General features: G+C 39.5%; 1 protein-coding gene across 1 annotated transcript in view; it reads right to left on the bottom strand.

Annotated features, from left to right (window-relative positions):
* The window catches only part of CAPN9 (calpain 9), a 99,153-nt gene that overhangs the window by 48,013 nt on the left and 29,915 nt on the right, over nt 1-21,225 (bottom strand). The window contains exons 4-5 of the mRNA XM_075203301.1: nt 9,305-9,438; nt 5,921-6,089 (exon numbers count right to left, since the gene is read on the bottom strand). Coding sequence (XP_075059402.1) covers nt 5,921-6,089; nt 9,305-9,438 — 303 coding nt within the window. The remainder of the gene's footprint in view (nt 1-5,920; nt 6,090-9,304; nt 9,439-21,225) is intronic.

Raw genomic sequence — 21,225 nt, 5'->3', positions numbered from 1 at the left:
CTTAACTTCTGCTGATTCTCCTGTGTGTTATCCCTCATTGATTTCCTGATATTGACCTCTGCTTGTCCCTCTATTTTGGCATCTCTTCCTGTGACCCCTGACCCGGCATTGTTGTGACTTTCCACCTGCTTTCGCACTGATATTGTGGTGGACAGCCTGGCTTTGATCCCTGGCTTGTTTGACTCTCTTGTGTTACTTTGTCTGCAGTGTATTGCTCCCCTAGCAATCCAGCACCCACAGTCTGTAGCAGCAATAAAGCTATATAGCTCCTGTGTCTGCAGTTGTTACACCTCGACCCAGTCTCCTGGCTGTCTGCCTACCTGGACCTCCGAGTTCTCCGCCCTGTAGACCACTACACTTTCTCTGCCTGTGACTCATCTGGTGCCTCATGCCTCCTGAGTAACCTGAAGTCCTTTCATCCATGGTTCATCTGGTGCTTTGAGACTCTGGTGCTTTGAGACTCTTGAGTTATCCAAGTATCCTGACACCCATAGTCTATCCTGCTTCTCCAGCCTCCGAACCAGAGCTTGTCATCCGGCTTCTCAGCACTGACTCATTGAACTATATTATTATTGACCATTCTCTGCATCTGTGGCTTCCTGAGCTATCCATGCTATAACTATCATACCCTGCTTGCCTTACCATTTATTGCATCCTAAACCTGTGTACCTTTGTTATTAATAAAACACTTAATTTCACTTATGCTAACTCAGTGGTCTTCATATGGGGAATCCTGACAGAAACATTGCTAAAGTAACCAGTGTAAAGTTATCTTTAAAGTAATGATGGAATAGGGGAAGTCTTGCAATACAGCTCTTCTGAACAATTAGGTTGGTCTTATTATAGTATTGAAATTAGCTGAAATTTAATATTGAGACCTGCTGGACTTAGTGTTTTAGCAAAATATATATACTGTATAAATATGAATAGTTTATTATACACATTATTTGCATTGCATTTTAATTCTGTTGTGTGCTAACTAACACTCTCAATATATAAGCCAACTGCATCAATGTTATTCCCTGAGGAAGTCTGTATAGCACTGATAAAACATATTGGAAGGCCTTTTATATCCCCAAATGGTTCCTGTGTCCTCTAGCATTCAGCAGGGTATCACAAGAGGAAGGCTTAGAGATACCAAGGACAGGCACCAGGTCAAATGGTGCACCCATACTTACAACCAGAATGCAAAAGAAACTTTACAAGTGATATAAAACATATATGTAAGCTCTTATTGTTACACAGGAATAAACACAATTTATAAGTAAAGACAAAAATATTAAAAACATTTTATCTTAGTTTCCGCTGTAACTGGAGGGATTCTGAAGGCGGCAACATAGGATTCATTTTATAACCCTCATTACAAGAAAGATAAAAAAATTACTAAAGCCCTGTTGGGTTTGATACAACAGAACCTCCTCAATCTGATTTATCAGGTTTGGATATCATTTGAGACAGGATACCCATGCACTTTAGACAGCATCAATATATTATAAATTACATTATGTTAGATATGAGTGCTGGTCATCCTTCTTTTGCAATATTTTACAGGATCTTGTTTAAGTGTTAAAACTAAAGTACTCTCCACATTTTTCACCCTCTTTTTAAATGGTTTAATGTAATTATCAGCATCTTCCGGTGAACCATACAAATTCTCTACGAAGTCATGGTAATCATGAAAGGTCACATTCTCTTTACTCTTACAGCCATAATCACTTTAACCGTGGGTTCCATCAACCCATCAAACAGTTGTTGTTTCTTCATAGTCTTCTTCCCACCGATGGTATGAAACAAATCTCATAGAATATATGAGTCTCCTCAAAGGTGGCAACAAAAAACGAATGCAGCGCTCAAATCTAACTATCTCCCAGTATGGGCTAGTAGAGCATAAATAGCAGATCGCGAGTGGTCAAAAGTATAAAATAGTATTTAATATCACAATAAAATCATACATATATTACCTATTGATGCTCAAATGATGGTAATAGGAGGAAAGATATACAGAATCTACGTCACAGTGCACTGTGACATAGAATAATATAACAATTCATTGGCTGTAAAAAACCATGTGTAATAGTGCTCATGAGTCTAAATTGTTGGAACCAATTGATGTTCATTCCCTCTGATGAAGTTACGTTCCGTAATGAAACACGTTAGAGGCATAGAGTCAACTATTTAGTTGGTCTCCTATTACATTTGGTACCGTATTGTGCCATTTTTATTCATTTTCTACATGCTTCAAGTGCCGGCTATATTCCACTCGTCATACGCAGGAGTTGACATCACCGGATCAATCTGGAAGTAAATAATTGACTCTGTTGGAATCCTACGGTCTCTTCATACCCCTCTCTCTGCTTGGAGCTTTCTTCCACCGCAGTTAGTGGTGGGTCAGGCGGCTACACACACAGCTGTGAACCGCGGATTACACAAGGACCATCATCTGATGCAGTGCGTGAAGTTATTTGTGAGAGTATTCTGCTAAAGCCTAAAAGTCTACACTATTATTCACCCACGATTCCAGTCTGCATCATGAAGGAGTGGGACTCCAATCTATAACCATCGGACACACAGTGATCTTAAGGTGATGATTCTCTAATGGTATAAATTAACGGGTGTGTAGAACGACGCATCTAATTTCCAATCAGAGACAGTGAGTACTATAATATATCTTACTCATTTATGTGTCTTTCTCCATCTATGGGCTATGAAGTGGAATACACTTTTCATGGTGAACTAATACTATAAAACCAACTGGAAGCGGAGGCTTCAGATTATCTTTACTCCATACGGAGCTATACATATGGCTATATAGATATTATTATCCATCGGAAGAAGTTTATTATTATATGTGGACTAATAACTACGGCAATAATCAGCATTTTTTTCTGGGAGGAATCTGGAGAGTAATGCTCAATTCTTATATTTTTTGACCACAATATTGGCTACAAGATATACAGCTGTTATACATATTGCTAATGGTAGCCGTGTGGTTCCAACAATATAGACTCATGAGCACTATTACATATGGTTTTTTACAGCCAATGAATTGTTATATTATTCTATGTCACAGTGCACTGTGACGTAGATTCTGTATATCTTTCCTCCTATTACCATCATTTAAGCATCAATAGGTAATATATGTATGATTTTATTGTGATATTAAATACTATTTTATACTTTTGACCACTCGTGATCTGCTATTTATGCTCTGCATTCGTTTTTTGTTGCTAATTCTGTTTGTTGGTGGGCGCAGCCACTTGGTTTATGCAGCAGCTTGTCTTCTATCTAATATAACATTGGGAGTACATTATCAACCAGTTGTCTCCCCTCTATTCCATTCATCTTTATTTGCATTATATTGGCGTCATATCAGGGGTATTTTTCTGTTGTTTCCTCAAAGGTGGAACTCTGTGAGCCCTGGTGCGGGAAGGCAAGAAGGAGGGAACCAGGACCCCTGAATATCTGCATCTGCCATGCAGGAGGCCCCATTATCTCCATGGGCCCAGATGCACTGCACCTGCCGCACGATTGGTAGTTCCGCCACTGAGTCTCCTATGCTCTCCTTAGAACTTTTACCTTGATACCTTGTCAACTATGTTGTTGAGGACACTGATCAACTTTTCTTCTGAAATCATGACATTGTTAGCATTAATTGGACAATATAGCTTCCACTGCTTCATTAGACAAATTCTCTTCCTGAATTGTGTGGGTAGTCATGTCTTTGGGAATTGGAAGTAAGCTATTGAAGTAGGACCATGGGCCATAGGATTCCCTGTAGCTTCCCCTGTTAGTCCTCTACTGTGCTACATTGCTTTTTCATTTGGGGTTGCCTTCAACAAACCTCTTGGGGTAAGTCAACCTTTGCAGCATTCTCAGTTTTGAGAGGTTATCTTACTCTTAGATAACTTTTATGACATCAAGTAAAAGGAAGCAGGGATGATTGTAAATGGCTGAGTGGTGTTAGAGATACTCCTGATCAGCTGCACTTCTAATAAGTAGCCAGGCTTACCGGAGCTTTACTCATTGTGGACCTCATTCATCAAGGAACGCAAAATGAACGTAATGTAGGGCCAAAAATTATTATTTATGGGCCATTATTTTGTTTTTCAAACTTTTAGGATCTGGGACCATAATATGTATTTCGATATGAAGGAGGGCTATATTATTTGTTAATATATGATTGGGTGCCATTATATTGATTTACATGATCAGGTGTATTAACTTTTATTTAGGATTATGGTTAGGTGTGGTAGTGCAGACTTGTAGCTCTACTATTGATAGTATGCATGTGCATTCTGGTGCTTGTAGAAGAGTCATGAGCTGGCAGTGCATGCTGGCACTTGCAGTGCCACAGTTGTTTGCACTAGATATTAACCTTTTTTTTTGACTGGTATCTTCCAGCCAGGTAGCAGGAGCAGCCCAGCACTACCTAGAGTTGGACTGAGACTCTCTACGTACAGAGGCCCGATCATTTGTTTGGGCCCATCCCTTGGAGAACAGGGCTAGATATTGATTACCACTGGACATGTTGAAGATGTAGGGGGTATAACTGGATGTTTTATATACCGTTTTACCATGCAGTTTGGCTGAACCGCATGTGGTTTCGAGGTTTGCAAGCCACAACATATTGGATGCGATTTGAGTTTTCAGACTCCAAACTACAGGGTAGTAAATCCTGCAGTTTGGATCTGAAAACTGCATTTCATGTGTTGCAATTTGCAAACTGCCTACAACACCACCTATTAGTAAATCTCTCTCTTTTTTTACTTATACCTTGGAGAAAATGAGAGATATACACATCTCCATACTACTGTCCCACTGCTTTTCTTAGTTCCCTTACTTCAAAACATTTCAATAAATGCTACCATGTCCTTTCCTAGAATTTGAACTATTTCTGAATCCCATTTAATTTATTCCTGTAATACTATACCTCTGTGGCATCAAGATTTCCCATCAATAGCTCCAAATTGCCATATATATATATATATCTTCAAAGTCATTAACATTTAGGGGTACTAAACTGTTTATTTACACTTACAGTTATATGATATGGACCTAATTTAATTCGGTGAAAAGGCAGTTTTCTTCTTTGCATGCAGGGAAGATACTGCCTGCTTTGCAGTATTTTCATAACATGGTTTAGCCAAGATACAAAACTGCACCTTCTAGCTGTCTTGACTCCTATCTCTTGATGAAGCACTATGTGTATGCCCTTTCTGTGTACATAAATGGGAAAGGTTGGTGACAAAATCCTTTTTTTTTTTCATCTAAAACCCCGTAGGTAAGGCATTTTATATCAAATGCAGAAATAATTAATTTTACTTGGTTAGTAATTATGCTACACGTTCTCTCATAGAAATGCAATGTACCACAAATACATGACCATCTGTTTCACAACTTAGAGCAATTATGGAACCATCTGTTTGTGGAAGTGAATATTACTGATCAGCTATGAGGTTTTTTTTTGAAGTTGAGACCATGATCTTGTCTCATTGATGAGTTACAATTGTTCAAATTATTTACCCAAGAGATAACAGGCCAGAATGTACATTTGTAATAGAGATTAAGTGCTGCTTGTGAGTCGAAAATATAAATATAAAATAACATGCAGCATTACACATTTATAAAAATTAACAATATAAACAGAATAGTAAAAATTGATGTTTCCAATAGTCAACTAAATCAATTATTTTGCTTTATTACCGCAGATAATTAGAATAGAAACCGGTAAGTAAGTAATGAAATGCGCAAATGATCATTGAATTAATAACAGTAGATCAACACTATATCAGTTACCATAATTAAATAAAGCCTTATAATTGTACCTAAAATTTCACATGTCTTGAAGGTTTATTGTTTACTATATAGTCATCTAAGCATTTATTTAAGAAAAAAAAAAAAAAGATTAAAATGTACTCACGTCAATAGAACATCCTAACATTGATCCTCTCTTAAGAGCTTTATCCATTATCTCAAAGTATTTGTCGGGAGCATTTTTGTTTTCATACATTTCAGAAACTCCCCCAGTAAAATCTTCCATTGCTTCTATGGTACTACCTCCCTTTAAGGCTTCATAGCTCCCATTAAGTCTAGAATTAAGCACAAAACATGTAATGAGATATCCCTTTTTAACAGGTTAGTGTTTTGGCATGATTGGCCAAAAGACAAACTGGTTTCTGTATTCACTTTCATGGTAGAGTAATGCATTTCATGCTATTGCAGCTATTAACCGGGAATTTAACAAAATGCAACAATAATCATCTGTGTCAAAAATTATTTTGTTCAGTTTCTGATTTAAAATGTACATATTACTGTCATTTTTTTCACCTTTTAGTAACTTTACTCCACTCAAAAACTCAGTTAAGATACTTTTATTACATAATACAATAGGGAATCCTAGATTACACAATAGACATTTCCTCTTGGATGTCCTCTCGCCAACTCAAACTTAATCTTTCTAAAACAGAGTTAATAATATTCCCACCCACCAACAAGAACGTACCTGACATTTCTATCTCTGTTGATAACATGACCATAAATCCCACCCCACAAGCTCGCTGACTAGGTGTAATCCTTGACTCACACCTATCCTTTGTTGCCCACATTGACTCTATATCTAAATCATGTTACATACATCTAAAAAACATTTCCAGAATTCGCACATATCTCACACAAGACACTGCAAAAACCTTAATTCATGCACTTAGCATCTCCTGCATTGACTATTGCAATTCCCTCCTTACAGGCCTTCCCAAAAACAGACTCAAACCCCTACAATCTATTATGCATGCTGCGGCAAGATTTATTTTCCTTGCAAATCATTATTCCTCTGTTGAATCAATCTGTATGTGTTAGGAACTTACCTTGTTCCCGTTCCGCTGCGCTGTCAGCGTGATCTGACAGCGGTGTCCGATCTGTTCAGCGCTTCTTCTGTTAGCGCTGCCGCACTTCCGGGTTCTCCCTGCTGCCGATCATGTGACTCCTGGGCGGGGAATTCAAACTCCTATATCTCCCCTGCTCTGACACGCTGCCTGTGTCAGAGCAATGTGTTTCCTGTTCCTGGCTACAGTTCCTGTGTCCTGACTCCTGTGAACCTGCTCCCTGTGTATCCCTCTATTCCTCCTACTCCTGTGTACCTACCTGGCTGTGACCTGACTATTCTTTGGCTTATCCCTGGCACTACGCAACTGGACTATCTCCTGTGTACCGACTCGGCTGTGTTACCGACTATTCTCTGGATCTCCCTCTGGCACCGTATACCTGATCTTCTGTGTACCGACTCGGCTGTGTTACCAACTATTCTCTGGATCTCCCTCTGGCACCGTATACCTGATACCTTCTGTGTACCGACTCGGCTGTGTTACCAACTATTCTCTGGATTTCCCTCTGGTACCGTATATCTGATATCACCAGTGTACTGAACCGGTCGTCTCTCTGGACCCAAATCCTGCCACGCACCCATTGGCTCCGTGCATCTACCGGTTACTGTTTCAGACCTACAACGCCTGGAATTAACGGTTAGTGCCTGTACTTGCACCGCATTGTCTATTTTCTTGTCTGCCTGCCATCACTTAGAACTTTCTCCCTTACGTCAGTAGGCTAATTTGGGGGCCGCGACCTGCGGTTCTTCGGCAGCAAACGCCACACTACCTTGCGGTGGTTCTTGGTGAAGACCAGAAGGCCGTTAGACTCCGCGCCCTAGGTAAGCCTGTGCTAATACTGACTAAGGCATCATAATCGTAACAGTATGTCTCTACACTGGTTGCCTGTTTTCTACCGAATCCAATATAAAATACTAGGCCATCAACAAAGCTGCACCAACATAAAACTCCTCTCTTGTCACAAAATATCTCCCAACTCGGCAACTCCGTTCTGCACAAGATCTGCATCTCTCATCCACACTCATTACATCCTCCCATTCCCTATTACAGGACTTTTTCCGGGCTGCACCCACTCTATGGAATTCTCTCCCTCGCACAATAAGACTCTCCTCTCGTCTACAAGCTTTCAAGCGTTCTCTGAAAACCCACCTCTTCAGACAAGCTTATAATATTCCTCAACCATCCTGTTAACCTCACTACATTACCCTATTACCACCTGTTATACAACTACTCCTTGACCAACATTGTTGTGTGAAAGGATCATTTAGCTTATGAGTCACTTTTACCTTTGCAGTCTGGCTGGGCCAAGTGCAAATGTAGACTTGACCTCATGTGTCAAACTCCCATTGTCCAATAGATTGTAAGCTTGCGAGCAGGGCCTTCTCACCTCTTTGCCTGTTTTACCCAGTTTGTTTATTAGTTTACTATGTTTGTCCCCAATTGTAAAGCGCTACGGAATATGTTGGCGCTAAATGATAATGATGATGATGATGATGATGATGAAAGGTGAATGAAAAGCACAATGATCTTAAATAATATGCAAAGCTTGTAATAATATATGAGATATGTTAGTATAAATGTACTTGTGCAGATTGCAAAAATCAGTAATGTGAATATGGTAACACAATATACAAACAAAAAACAGTATTGTTTTATAATATTGTATTGTTTTAATATAACCCTGCAGGTGAGGCAGGGTTATATATAACATTGTGATATTATTAACCAATTGGTTGGCATAATTGCAGGTTATAAGAACCTTAAGAAAAAAGCACATAGAGTGAATATGTGCTAGTGCCGTGGAGACATGTTGCGTGTATTTGTTTACTGAAATATCTGCACATTTTTGCAATAAACTTTAAACCTTGATTTTGAATGGGCTTTTGGGTACCTTGTTAAATTGGTATCAGGATATCATCTCAGCATAATCCACTTCAGGATGAAAATTGTGGTGTCTAAATATATTCACTTAATGCACAATACATAAGTGACAATCCTACGCTCTCCATTAGGATGTAGCCACTTTGAAAATGTAATGTTTACTCAACTTTATTGCCTTACTTCCTATGTATATTAAATAGGACATTGAAGATGAAACACTGTAGTTTATAATGGTATGGGCAAAAAAGACATTTGTCTAAACACTACACAGCGTTACCATCTGAGATTGGCATCTTAACCCACATATATTAAAATTTTGCATGTAGGTGCACAGGTGGGTGTACAAGAAAATGTGGGTGCAGTCAGACATGCTATTTTAAATTCTGTCACACATAGTACAGTACAATACAAATGTTTTATTTAATACTAACAATATATTGTTTTTATTTAAGCAAAAGCAACTTAAAAATTATTAAGCATTAAATAAAAATTAGTGCTGGTATTTTAAACAAATAGTGTATGAAATATTTGGAAATACTCACTTGGCATACGCTTTTTCCAATAATGCACTCCAAAACTCATTAAGGTCAGCTGAATGAAGAAATACAAGACGATTTCTGAAGGTAGGCAGTTTATCGTCAATCACAACATCAATCCACTCATTATGTTGCCAAAACTACAAGAAGGTAATATACAGTGTGAATAAACAAATTTAGTATCAATTAGCATTTTGATAAGGATACGGTGACTGCAGAAGGATCATTGAACCATCATTTTTATTTATTTTTTTAACGACCTTTAGTAAAACGTTTTTTAACATACGAGAAGCACAGAACATATAAGAACAAAATATAAAAACAGCATTTCTAAATTAAACATCCCCTTTCTAGAAGATTTATAATCAGAACACAACCAAACATGTAAACTTTGCAAATGCTGAACCACTTGAAACACTTGGGTGGAGCATTTCTAAACAGCCAGATAAAGCAAATATAATGTAGATGGAAACTATTCAGGTCGGAAAATGTTAACTATGCCCAGGGCCGGTGCTAGGGTCCACGGCGCCCTAGGCATTTTTAAAAAAGCGGCGCCCCCCCCCCGCGCAAAAATCGCTGCCCCCCCCCCCGCAAAAATCGCTGCCCTCCTCCCTCCTCCCCTTACCTTGTCTTACCACCGCCGCCTCTCTGCTCCGTCTCCTCCCCTCCACTCACTGACACTAGTAAGTGGAGGGGAGGAGACGGAGCAGAGAGGCGGCGGTGGTGACAAAATAGCCTCTTCCCCCCTCCCCGTCCATCTGAATGCTGTGCGGCGGCCGTGACTGGTATGGTCAGCGGTCGCCGCACAGTTTTAAAGTATTTTAGAATACTGTGGCGCCCTCCAGGCGCCCTCCAGAGCCCGGCGCCCTAGGCAAGTGCCTAACCTTAAGAAAAGGGAAAAGGGAAAGGGGAAAGGGGAGGAAAATGTGTATATAGGGCACTCTTTTGGTACTCTATGTACTATATAAATCTGTTAAGAGTAATATCTTTATTAGAGTAAACTATAATTCGTAAGCGAAATAATTAAAAAACCTATAGTGAATGAGAATATTGACCAAATAAACTTGGTAGAACACTGTTAAAAAGTAGTAAAAAAGACTACTATACTGTCTCACTATGTTTAGTCACTAATGTTGAGGAAAGAGCTGCACCAATATCATATAAAGTGTTGATTCAGTATACAAAAAATTATTATGTTGGGTTATCCTTATTGTGTATCCAATCCTTCTATCATTTCATAGGTTTATTATAGGACACATCGTTTCCCTTTCATAACTGGATACAGGACTCCTCTCTTACTCACAGTCCCTTATTATTGCTCCTTGGGGTGGAGCTAGGTACTGCACTGGTTATTATAGTGTGGATATTAATAAACTAATTGTGCAGAGGTACATATTCTAACCCCTCTTGATAAAGCTCGTAGCGAAACGCGCGTTGGCGTTCAGCTGAGCTCACTATGTGAATGTCTAAATATTATTCTAATAAGTAATTAGCTGCACTACCTTACTCCTCTCCTACAGATTAGCGGGGTTACGCTAGGCACCATACTACTGTGCTAGAGAGCACACGCTATTTAGAAGAGTATATCAAACTAGCTGATCCCTGACTAGTTAGACCTTGAGCTCATATACCATAGAGCACCTCTCCTATTAGCAGATTTGGAGGTAGATGAACGGATAGGAGGCTAGATAGGTATCTAGATATTCAGTGATACCTAATCCCAGTCCTCTATATTGCTCAATTTATAGACTGGAACATAATATTACATTATTACTATCTAGCAGTAGAGGGGTTAGAATATGTACCTCTGCACAATTAGTTTATTAATATCCACACTATAATAACCAGTGCAGTACCTAGCTCCACCCCAAGGAGCAATAATAAGGGACTGTGAGTAAGAGAGGAGTCCTGTATCCAGTTATGAAAGGGAAACGATGTGTCCTATAATAAACCTATGAAATGATAGAAGGATTGGATACACAATAAGGATAACCCAACATAATAATTTTTTGTATACTGAATCAACACTTTATATGATATTGGTGCAGCTCTTTCCTCAACATTAGTGACTAAACATAGTGAGACAGTATAGTAGTCTTTTTTACTACTTTTTAACAGTGTTCTACCAAGTTTATTTGGTCAATATTCTCATTCACTATAGGTTTTTTAATTATTTCGCTTACGAATTATGTGTTTACTCTAATAAAGATATTACTCTTAACAGATTTATATAGTACATAGAGTACCAAAAGAGTGCCCTATATACACATTTTCCTCCCCTTTCCCCTTTCCCTTTTCCCTTTTCTTAAGATATATATTGGTAATGTGTAGGAGCACCTCCCCATCTGATGAGACAAATAGATCTCTGTGATATACAAGGGGTTGAGCTTGGTGCGGTGAAAATTGTTTTGTTAAGTGCCTAACCTTGCCTAATGGGAGCGCCGGGCCTGACTATGCCCTAAAGACTCATTTACACTTGTGAAAATAGCAAATGCGCAGTCCAAAAACGATGTTATTGTTTTTCTTTTGTGACATTATGTAAATACTTTTTACATATTTTCATCTCTTGTCATAGAAAAAATGTATGGGTAAGCTTGTCAATATGGTGATTACAGTGGTGGGAACATAATTTTGCTTCTCCCTATGAAAGGAGTTGGCTGCACCTAGGCGGTCAAGGGTATTCTGCTCTTATCAGTTTAAGGTGAGTGAACTGCCCATTTAAATAGGAATTCTTAATTTAGAGTGTTTCTGCTTCAACTCATTCAAAGCTAATTTGGTGCCGATCATTATTTCCAGCAGATGTCTTTTGCTCTATCTAGCTGCAATTTAAGTGATGTACATTCATATATGTAAAATAAAATGAAACAATAAAGTTAAGTACAATTATTATACATGAAAAAATAGCCACATTGTACCCTTACATCTGTGACTTTCTGTGAGACAGCAATGCTAACCACTATGGCAATGTAAACATTGTCCTTTAACACCTAGGGGTGAACGTGTTATACTCCGACTTTTTCAAGTTGCCGGAAATCGGTGACTTTGCAGCTAAAATTTAAAGCGGTGATGGCTTGTAAAGGCAAGTTTGCCTTTACAAGCCATCGCCGCTTTAAAGGCAAGTTTGCCTTTACGAGCCATCGCCGCTTTAAATTTTAGCTGCAAAGTCACCGATTTCCGGCGACTTGAAAAAATCGGAGGATAATACATTTACCTCCTAGTCTGCAGAATGCAGAGTTCACTTGTGTGACATGGGCACATTTCTGATGATGCACACACAAACAACTTCTTGCTTTTTTTTACTTTGCTTTATTGTCAGGATGGCAAAGTAATTGACAACATAAAGTTCCACGCATGCTCATGTGAGCCTAATGCTAAATGAGCAGAGACCAGGGCGTAAATGTATCAAAGTGCGAGTTTGCCAGCGTATTTAAATCGCGGCAAATCGCGGGTGTTTACCCGCGATTTTTAAAAAAAAAAATGGAAATGTATCAAGCTGCGATTTTGACACTCATGTTCAAAATCGCTGGTCATCTCTGGCGATTTTGAGCGATGTAAACACTCCCGAGTTTAGCTAACTCTCCTGTGTTTGGCAAACTCTCCTGTGTTGTAACAGTGAGATGTAAACACATCACTGTTACACTGACCTGTTAAAATGTAAAAGAACAGATAAAAGTTGAAAAAAAAAAAAAACCCGCGAGGTCCCCCTCTATTCCAGCTTAACGCTAGTGCTGCCTGACTAGTGCTGGTCCCGTGAAAATCGGGGAAAATTTTTGCGTGGGGTCCCCCCGATTTTCACTTTACCAGCACTAGGCAAACCAGCCAGGGTTGGCTGCACTATAGCAGTGGGACACACAGCAGGGGTCCCCCTGCCATAATGACTAACCAGCCCTAGACTGTTCAGCGCTGGGCTGGATTCCCTAGGGAGTGGGGTCCGCCGAAAAAAAACGAGCGGGCTCCCCCCCTAGAAAGAACCAGCCCAGTGCTGATAGCACTAGGGCTCTTCCTACTTCCCCTGGGCTGTGGGTAGTAAGGTAATACGGCAATAAAGAATGAAAAAAATGAACGGACGCCATTTTGTTTTGTGGAACTACAAGTCCCAGCCAGCCAGGTTGCCAAAAACAGTGTGGCCATGCTGCTGCTTGTATAACTACAAGCACCAGCATACCCACGGCAGCCAGGGCATGTTGGCACTTGGAGAACCACAAGTGCCAACATGCCCTGACATCCCTGGCTTGCTGGGACCTGTAGTTCCACAAAAGAAATGTTAAATAAACAACAGCACCCTAGTAAACACCACATCTATTTATTAAAGATAAAAAACCCACAATAAATACACTAACAACCCTTATTTAAACCACATACATACAGCTGTGACACATCCCCTGTCATACAGCTCCGGCAGCTGTATGACAGGGGATGTGTCACAGTGATGTGTTTACAACTCACTGTTACAACACAGGAGAATTTGCCAAACACAGGAGAGTTCGCTAAACTCGGGAGTGTTTACATCGCACAAAATTGCCAGAGATGACCAGCGATTTTGAACATCAGTGTCAAAATCGCAGCTTGATACATTTCAGGTTTTTTTTTCAAAACTCGCGGGTAAACACCCGCGAATTGCCGCGATTTAAACACGCTGGCAAACTCGCACTTTGATACATTTACCCCCAGCTCTCTAGACACCAGCTGACATATTCAACATCAGTCACCCTTACACTACTCCCACAGTCCTAGCTTGATAGACAGGTGACACTCCACCTTGCCTTTAAAAAAGAGCTCTCTACAGGTGTTCTGTTTAATTGCAGATACAGTCATGGCCAAAAGTTTTGAGAATGACAAAAATATTATTTTTCACAAAATCTGCTGCCTCAGTTTTTATGATAGCAATTTGCATATACTCCAGAATGTCATGAAGAGTGATCAGATGAACTGCAATTAATTTCAAAGTCCCTCTTTGCCAAGACAATGAACAACATTTCCACTGTATTTAAGCCCTGCCACAAACGGACCAGCCGACATCAGGTCAGTGATTCTCTCGTTAACATGAGTGAGAGTGTTGACGAGGACAAAGCTGGAGATCAATCTGTCATGCTGATTGAGTTAGAATAACAGACTGCAGCTTTAAAAAGAGGATGGTGCTTGAAATCATTGTTCCTCCTCTGCTAACCATGTTTATCTGCAAGGAAACACGTGCAGTCATCATTGTTTTGCACAAAAAGGGCTGCACAAGCATATTGCTGCTGGGAAGATTGCACCTAAATCAACCATTTATCGGATCATCAAGAACTTCAAAGAGAAAGGTTCAATATTTGTGAAGAAGGCTTCAGGGTGCCCAAGAATGTCCAGCAAGTGCCAGGACCCTCTCCTAAAGTTGATTCAGCTGCGGGATCGGGGCACCACCAGTGCAGAGCTTGCTCCGGAATGGCAGCAGGTAGGTGTGAGTGCACGCACAGTGAGGCGAAGACTTTTGGAGGATGGTCTGGTGTTAAGAAGGCCAGCAAAGAAGCCACTTCTCTCCAGGAAAAACATCAGGGACAGACTGATAATCTGCAAAAGGTAAAGAGATTGGACTCCAGAGGACTGGGGTAAAGTCATTTTCTCTGATGAATTCCCTTTCAAATTGTTTGGGGCATCTGGAAAAACTTCTGTCTGAAAAATTAAAGGTGAGCGCTACCATCAGTCCTGTCTCATGCCAACAGTAAAGCATCCTGAAACCATTTAGGTGTGGGGTTGCTTCTTTTGCCATGAACACAGCCATGAATAAAGAATGGTACCAAAATGTCCTCCAAGAGGAACTTCTTCCAACCATCCAAGAACAGTTTGGTGACGAACAAAGCAATTTCCAGCATGATGGAGCACCTTGCCATAAGGCAAAAGGGATAACTAAGTGGCTAGGACAGTGGTTCCCAAACCTTTGCAGTTCGCGGCACCGTTAGAGTCTCCATAATTTTTTCAAGGCACCCCTCCAAAATAATTACTGACCAGTCCTGTTTTAGAAGTAGTTGGGTCAAAAAAATGTAATAAGTATTTAGGTCAGGACAGAAATACTTATTTAGTTGTATGCAAAAATGCCCCTCTGCATCCAGACACTCTGCCCCTACTGCATCTAGACACTCTGCCCCCTCTGCATCCAGACACTCTGCCCCCTCTGCATCCAGACACACTGCCCCCTCTGCCCTCTCTCACACTGCCCCCTCTGCCATGCTGCCCCCTCTGCCCTCTCACGCTGCCCCCGTCCTCTGCCCTCTGTCACGCTGTTCCCCTCTACCCTCTCATGCTGCCCCCTCTCACGCTGTCCCCCTCCTCTGGCATGACTCATTTTCTTCAGCCTTTACCATGGGAATACATCAAAATTAAAACCTTACTACATTTTTCTTTTGTGTATTTCTTTTATTTTGGAGAACAACTGTTCTCTTATATTTTAAAATGAATTTCTTCTCTCACAATTTTTCACCCCCAAAAATGTTGCTCCCCTGAAAAAGCTAGCACCCTAGACTGGAGCCTGGTCAGCCTATTGGATGAACAGGGCCTGCCCCTTCACATAATATAAAAATATAAAGAGCATCCTGATGTTATTATAGAAGTACTACAAAGTTCTTACTGTATGTTTCTTACATGATTTCTGTAATAATACCCAAAATGTTATATTACACATGAGATATTAATGTTTTTGTGGTGGGTTTGTCTAGGTAAATATCTTTGAATGGATTATAGAGGTGAAACAATGAGTACAGCAACAGGACACTTTCAATTACATTGTTGGGCTGCTCAGAAGAAGGACAAGTTGTTGTTAAGAAGGATTGGCTTGCTCGGCCTATGTTAAATGCAGCCAAATCCATCATTATGATTCTATAGAAGAATGTTATTGTGCCGTCTCTGATAACCTGTAGGCTTAAATTGAATAATACTGTAAGTTAGCATATAAAAAAAAATGTGAAGGAGTTTAATGAAATATAAGACATGTGAGTGTTGAAATATAAGACAAGTGAGTGTATAATATAATCTACCTAATTATCTTAAAGTTTGGATGATAATCTCTGTGTAAAGAAGTTTTTTTTTGTTGTTTTTGTATTTATTTCATGTTTTGTTCTCCAGTTTGGCTATAATCACTATTTTGACAACATAGGGTTGTTTTTTGTCCGGTGATATTGATTAACATATTATTTATGGTTGCGGTTCATAACTTTAGACAGTATGGGCCCGAGTCATTAAGGAGAGCAAAGCAAAAAAAAAGGAGTAACTTTACACCTTGCATGGAGGAGAGGTAAATTTAAAATGTGATGGCAGATTTATAGTTGGGGTAGGGCCTGTCCTAGATCAACTTTACATTTCAGTGTAAAAATTCTATGTTGTATATTGCATGTAATTATTTTTAATAGTAACGTATGGAACCTGTCCTATTAAGTGGCTGAATTTTTCCCATCATAGGAAAAACATCTCACTTAATTTATTTAATACATGTTTTTGTTATGTATCGTGCTAAAAAAATCTAAATATATAAAAATAAAAATTAACATAAAAGGAAGTATGGGGTGAATTGTATGGCTTCATCAAACTTCATATCACATGAATACTTCAACTTTTTGTTTCAATACTATGGAAGACCTCTGTGAGGATCCTAAGGACTTATATGTAACTCTTCTGCCAACGCAGCACTAGCCACTCAGCCCAAATTTTATATATATATATATATATATATATATATATATATATATATATATATGGAACACAATAATTGATACACTCTGGCGCTATCTACCACATCAGTAAGTATTATGAAATATTCATACACTAAGTAGTGTCAAGTACAATAATCAGATAAAATAGTCCCAATATATTAGAGAAGTCCACAGTCACTTCACTCATGTGTGTGTGGCAGCCACATAGAAGCCTGAATCCAGATGGTCAATCCAGAAGAAATTAGTCACTGAAACAAAGCACAGGCAGGGCGCCTCATAGTGTAATACCAAAATAGTAGTGGACGGAATGTGTATATATATGTGTACCGTCAAATTAGGATGTAAGGTCTTGAAAATCGAGTGGATCTTCTTCAAGAACTCTAACTCTGGATCTCAAATCAGAAAAAACAAAGAAATGTGGAAAAAGCAGACATAGCGTAATATTGTAATGTAAAAAGTAATGCACCACGGGAGGCTATGAACACCACAGCAACTTGAAAGGATGTGATATCCAGTATTAACCCGGGTGCATATATACTAGCCAGGAAAGCCAATAACCACATCTATATGTGAAGGATATATCATATGCCTACCAGATAACAGAAGCTCAAATAACTTCAAAGGTAATAATCAGGAGACGTTTCCTTGAAGACAGCCGTATTCCAATAGAGGGACACTCCTCCAATGGCGGTATAATAAAAATGGAAGAGGGTACAATGTGATATACAATACAAGTTTTAATAAAATGATAAACACTGAACTCACATATAGTTCAAGGAACACAGTTGGTCAACAGCAAGGCTCGACGCATTTCGTCTTGATCACGGCAAGACTTCCTCAGGAGCAAACAGTATATATATATATATATACACACATATATACACACACAGGTCTTTTTTTTGTCATAGAATGCTCACAACGTAGTTCCGGCACCTTTTTTCCATGGGTTTTCAAAGTTTAATTAACTTTTTAACATTTTTTTTCTCTGCGGTGCTACAGTGCAGCACCGCATCTTAGTGTGCGTCCTGCTTCAGGTCCGGCAGCATCGTGACTTCACAACGCACGATTTATATATATATATATATATATATATATATATATATATATATATATATATATATATAAACACTCTACAATAACAATAAAACAATAAGTACAGATAACATAACCAAAGGAATATATTCACCATAACCCTTGGATTACTGTATTGATCACTGAGCCACAATATTCACTCCTCTGCCAGCAGGGCAGGGGCCAAGCCCAATGCCCTCTTGCTTTTGGCAGATACACAAATTAATGAGGTCCACAGAGATTTCCATGAGCACAGCAGCTAGCATGATAACCTGATCAGCCCAACAGGATCTGAAACCCCTAAATATAACTGTCCAGCGATGAGAGAGATATGGAGCAGTATGTGTTCTTCATAGACACCCCAAACCACTCTCCCCCTGCCATGAAATCAAGTAAATACTTGAAATTCTGCACCAATTCTAGTGGAAGTTTGAGCAGTGTACTGTGAAGATACCGGGTTTATCTGGCCCAGTGCTACCCAGTACTTTCTAGGATTCGTATGGTCACTCAGGCAAAATGCAGTTATAAAAATACAACAGTATATTTATTGTTATACAAACAACACTAGAATATTATATACACACAGTAAATAAATGCCAGGCAGATTTACCACATCATCTGTCCCTTACCCCAATAACTTAAGGAGATATAGTCACCTGCTGTCCAGACTTCATGACCCATGGATCCCTCTCAGCTGCATATATAGACTTGAGTTAGGAAACGACAATTCAAAACTCCATCTTGCACCTTCCTGAATGAAATCCAAGCATGACCACCCCTCCCCCCTGGAGTTGTTCCTTATATATCACAGGTCTAATTTCCACAGTCTTTCCCCTCCCTGGGCAAACCCCTGCGTCTATTCTAATTAACCATTGGTCAGTGCTGGACTAAGGGGGGGTTTGACAGGGGAGTGAAGATGAGCTGTCCTTTCAGAGAACCTCCCCTGTTAGATGACCTGTCTGGACTAGCCTGGTGAGAACAATGGACACTAATTAGTTTTCCTACTCAGGCACATGGCAACCTGATCCCTACCCATAATCCCCCTGGCTTTACTTTAAAGACAATGAATAGCAACCTTACTTCAAGTTATCCATATACAATAAACAATATACATATGTACACTGAACTACAATGTCCCCTTAGCCACATGTTATTGGTAATAGTCTGGTGAGCTGGGGAAACAAAAGAAGGCTATAAAAAGTATTTGCTATAATTCACATATCACACTCATTTTGTCACATGTACCAATCTGAGCTAGATTTGACTTGGTCAATGCACAACAATTCTAAGAGCATGTAGACTTCTTACTTTGAGTCCAGAGAGGGTAGATCTCTTATCCTGCAAATAAACATGCTTTCACCAGAGGGATATTGCATATTACTGTTTAACATCAGGGAGGGGTAGCTCTCAGTATGGGGCAAAACGAACTGGGCACAATAAAATTAGGATTTAGATACAATATACAGCAATCTGTGATTTCCCCAAATTAATTGCTGCTTCATCATTTAATAGTGTCCCAAGTATCTATAACCCAAAAAGGAACACAGAGCACACTGAGAACTCCTGTCACGCATTTATGCACAAGTATCTGGTGGTCAAGCTAACACCATCCCCTGCCGTGCCTCAGAACAAATGCATAATTAACATGAGCTTTTTCTTTTACATGCTCTATTAAAATGGCAATACCTGCAATACAGTTGCTGTATTACAATTCTATACCAGGCATGCTGTACTAAAAATGCAAATAAGTTTATATTTGTGAACCCACCTGGTGACGTTTAAGAATGTGTAAAACATCAAATTTCAAAATACATGCCACTCAATAAATACATGCAATTACTGCATTACTGGCAGAAAAGGGGTTAGCTGGATTAACCTTTTTTTTACAACAAGCGTGTTTCCCACAGTGCATTACCCACACTACCAGCATTGAAACTTTCCTGGAAATTGTATTAAAGCACTGGAAACTGTGTACTTTATGATATAAGCTGAGTAGGGAAGTTGAAAGTGCTCTGTGCATGGTGAAATTAATTACTTTTTTGCTTGTTCAGGATAGTGGCAATGCATGCATGCATGTTTTGCACCTGCTAGCAGGTTTGGGCCCACAGCCCATTTGTGAACATCAAGGACCCAGCTAGTGTAGGTTTCACCTAGCAGCCCTCTTTTCCTTTAAGGCTTTATATGTTTATTAGTACTTGACTGCTCTCAGAACTTGTTCCCAAGCTCATGATGTTCACTAATAGGATCTCTTACGGAAGCATACAACAAAGTAATCAAAGTAACTAGGTCAGGTTCACACAAGAGAAGGCAACAAGGTATTAAATGAAAATCCAAAAGAGAGTCCCAAGTCCCAAGCAAGGGCCAGCAATCTTATATTCCAGTGTTTTGTGCAGCCCGCGTCTTATACTTTTGCCCATGTGGACAACAGAAGTGTTATATATCCCGAGATCAATAATCCTGGTAAATTCAACGATCAAACTCTACAGCAACCCTATAGCTTGTCAGTTTTTACAACAGGTCACATTTCATCTGAAACAGGTTCTCTATCTTGATAGATGAATGGAGGAGAGATGAATAATGAACATCATGGTTTTCTATGGAGAGACAAAGGCAGGGCCGTAACTAGGGCTGTGCGACAGGGGGCGACCGCCCAGGGCGCAATACTGAAGGGGGGGCGCAAATTAGGAATAATTTAGGTTAATTTGGTTAAAATTGATAGCTATGGGGTGGCATTTGTCTTTCTCGCCCCAGGCGCTAGAATTCTAAGTTACGGCTGTGGAAAGGTATAGTGCAAAATATATGACAGAGCAGGGAAGGGGGGAACATTGAGCGCGTTTTATTTTCTCCATTCCTGATTCCTCATCCTCCTTGGAAATACAATTGTGGGCTCTCCATCTGCATCTCTCCATTGAAATTAATGATCTCTATTCTCAATACTTTCTCCTATGTTCACATGTCAAAAAATAGATTAGGTAAGAGATAAATATACAGACACCTAAATGTAAAAAAGTATCTTTAATTCCTACAGATTCACTTGTCTCTTTAGTAATTTATACTGTAAATTTAAGGAAAAGAGTTATGAAGAAATGTGACCGCAATGTCTGTGGTGCTAACAGTGTTTATAAACAGTACGGTATAACTCTTCAGGCAATACAGTAAATAATTCTTGATTTGAAT

Source organism: Mixophyes fleayi, chromosome 3 (assembly GCF_038048845.1).
Source record: "Mixophyes fleayi isolate aMixFle1 chromosome 3, aMixFle1.hap1, whole genome shotgun sequence".
NCBI lineage: Eukaryota > Metazoa > Chordata > Amphibia > Anura > Limnodynastidae > Mixophyes > Mixophyes fleayi.
This window is presented reverse-complemented; position numbering and strand designations above follow the sequence as displayed.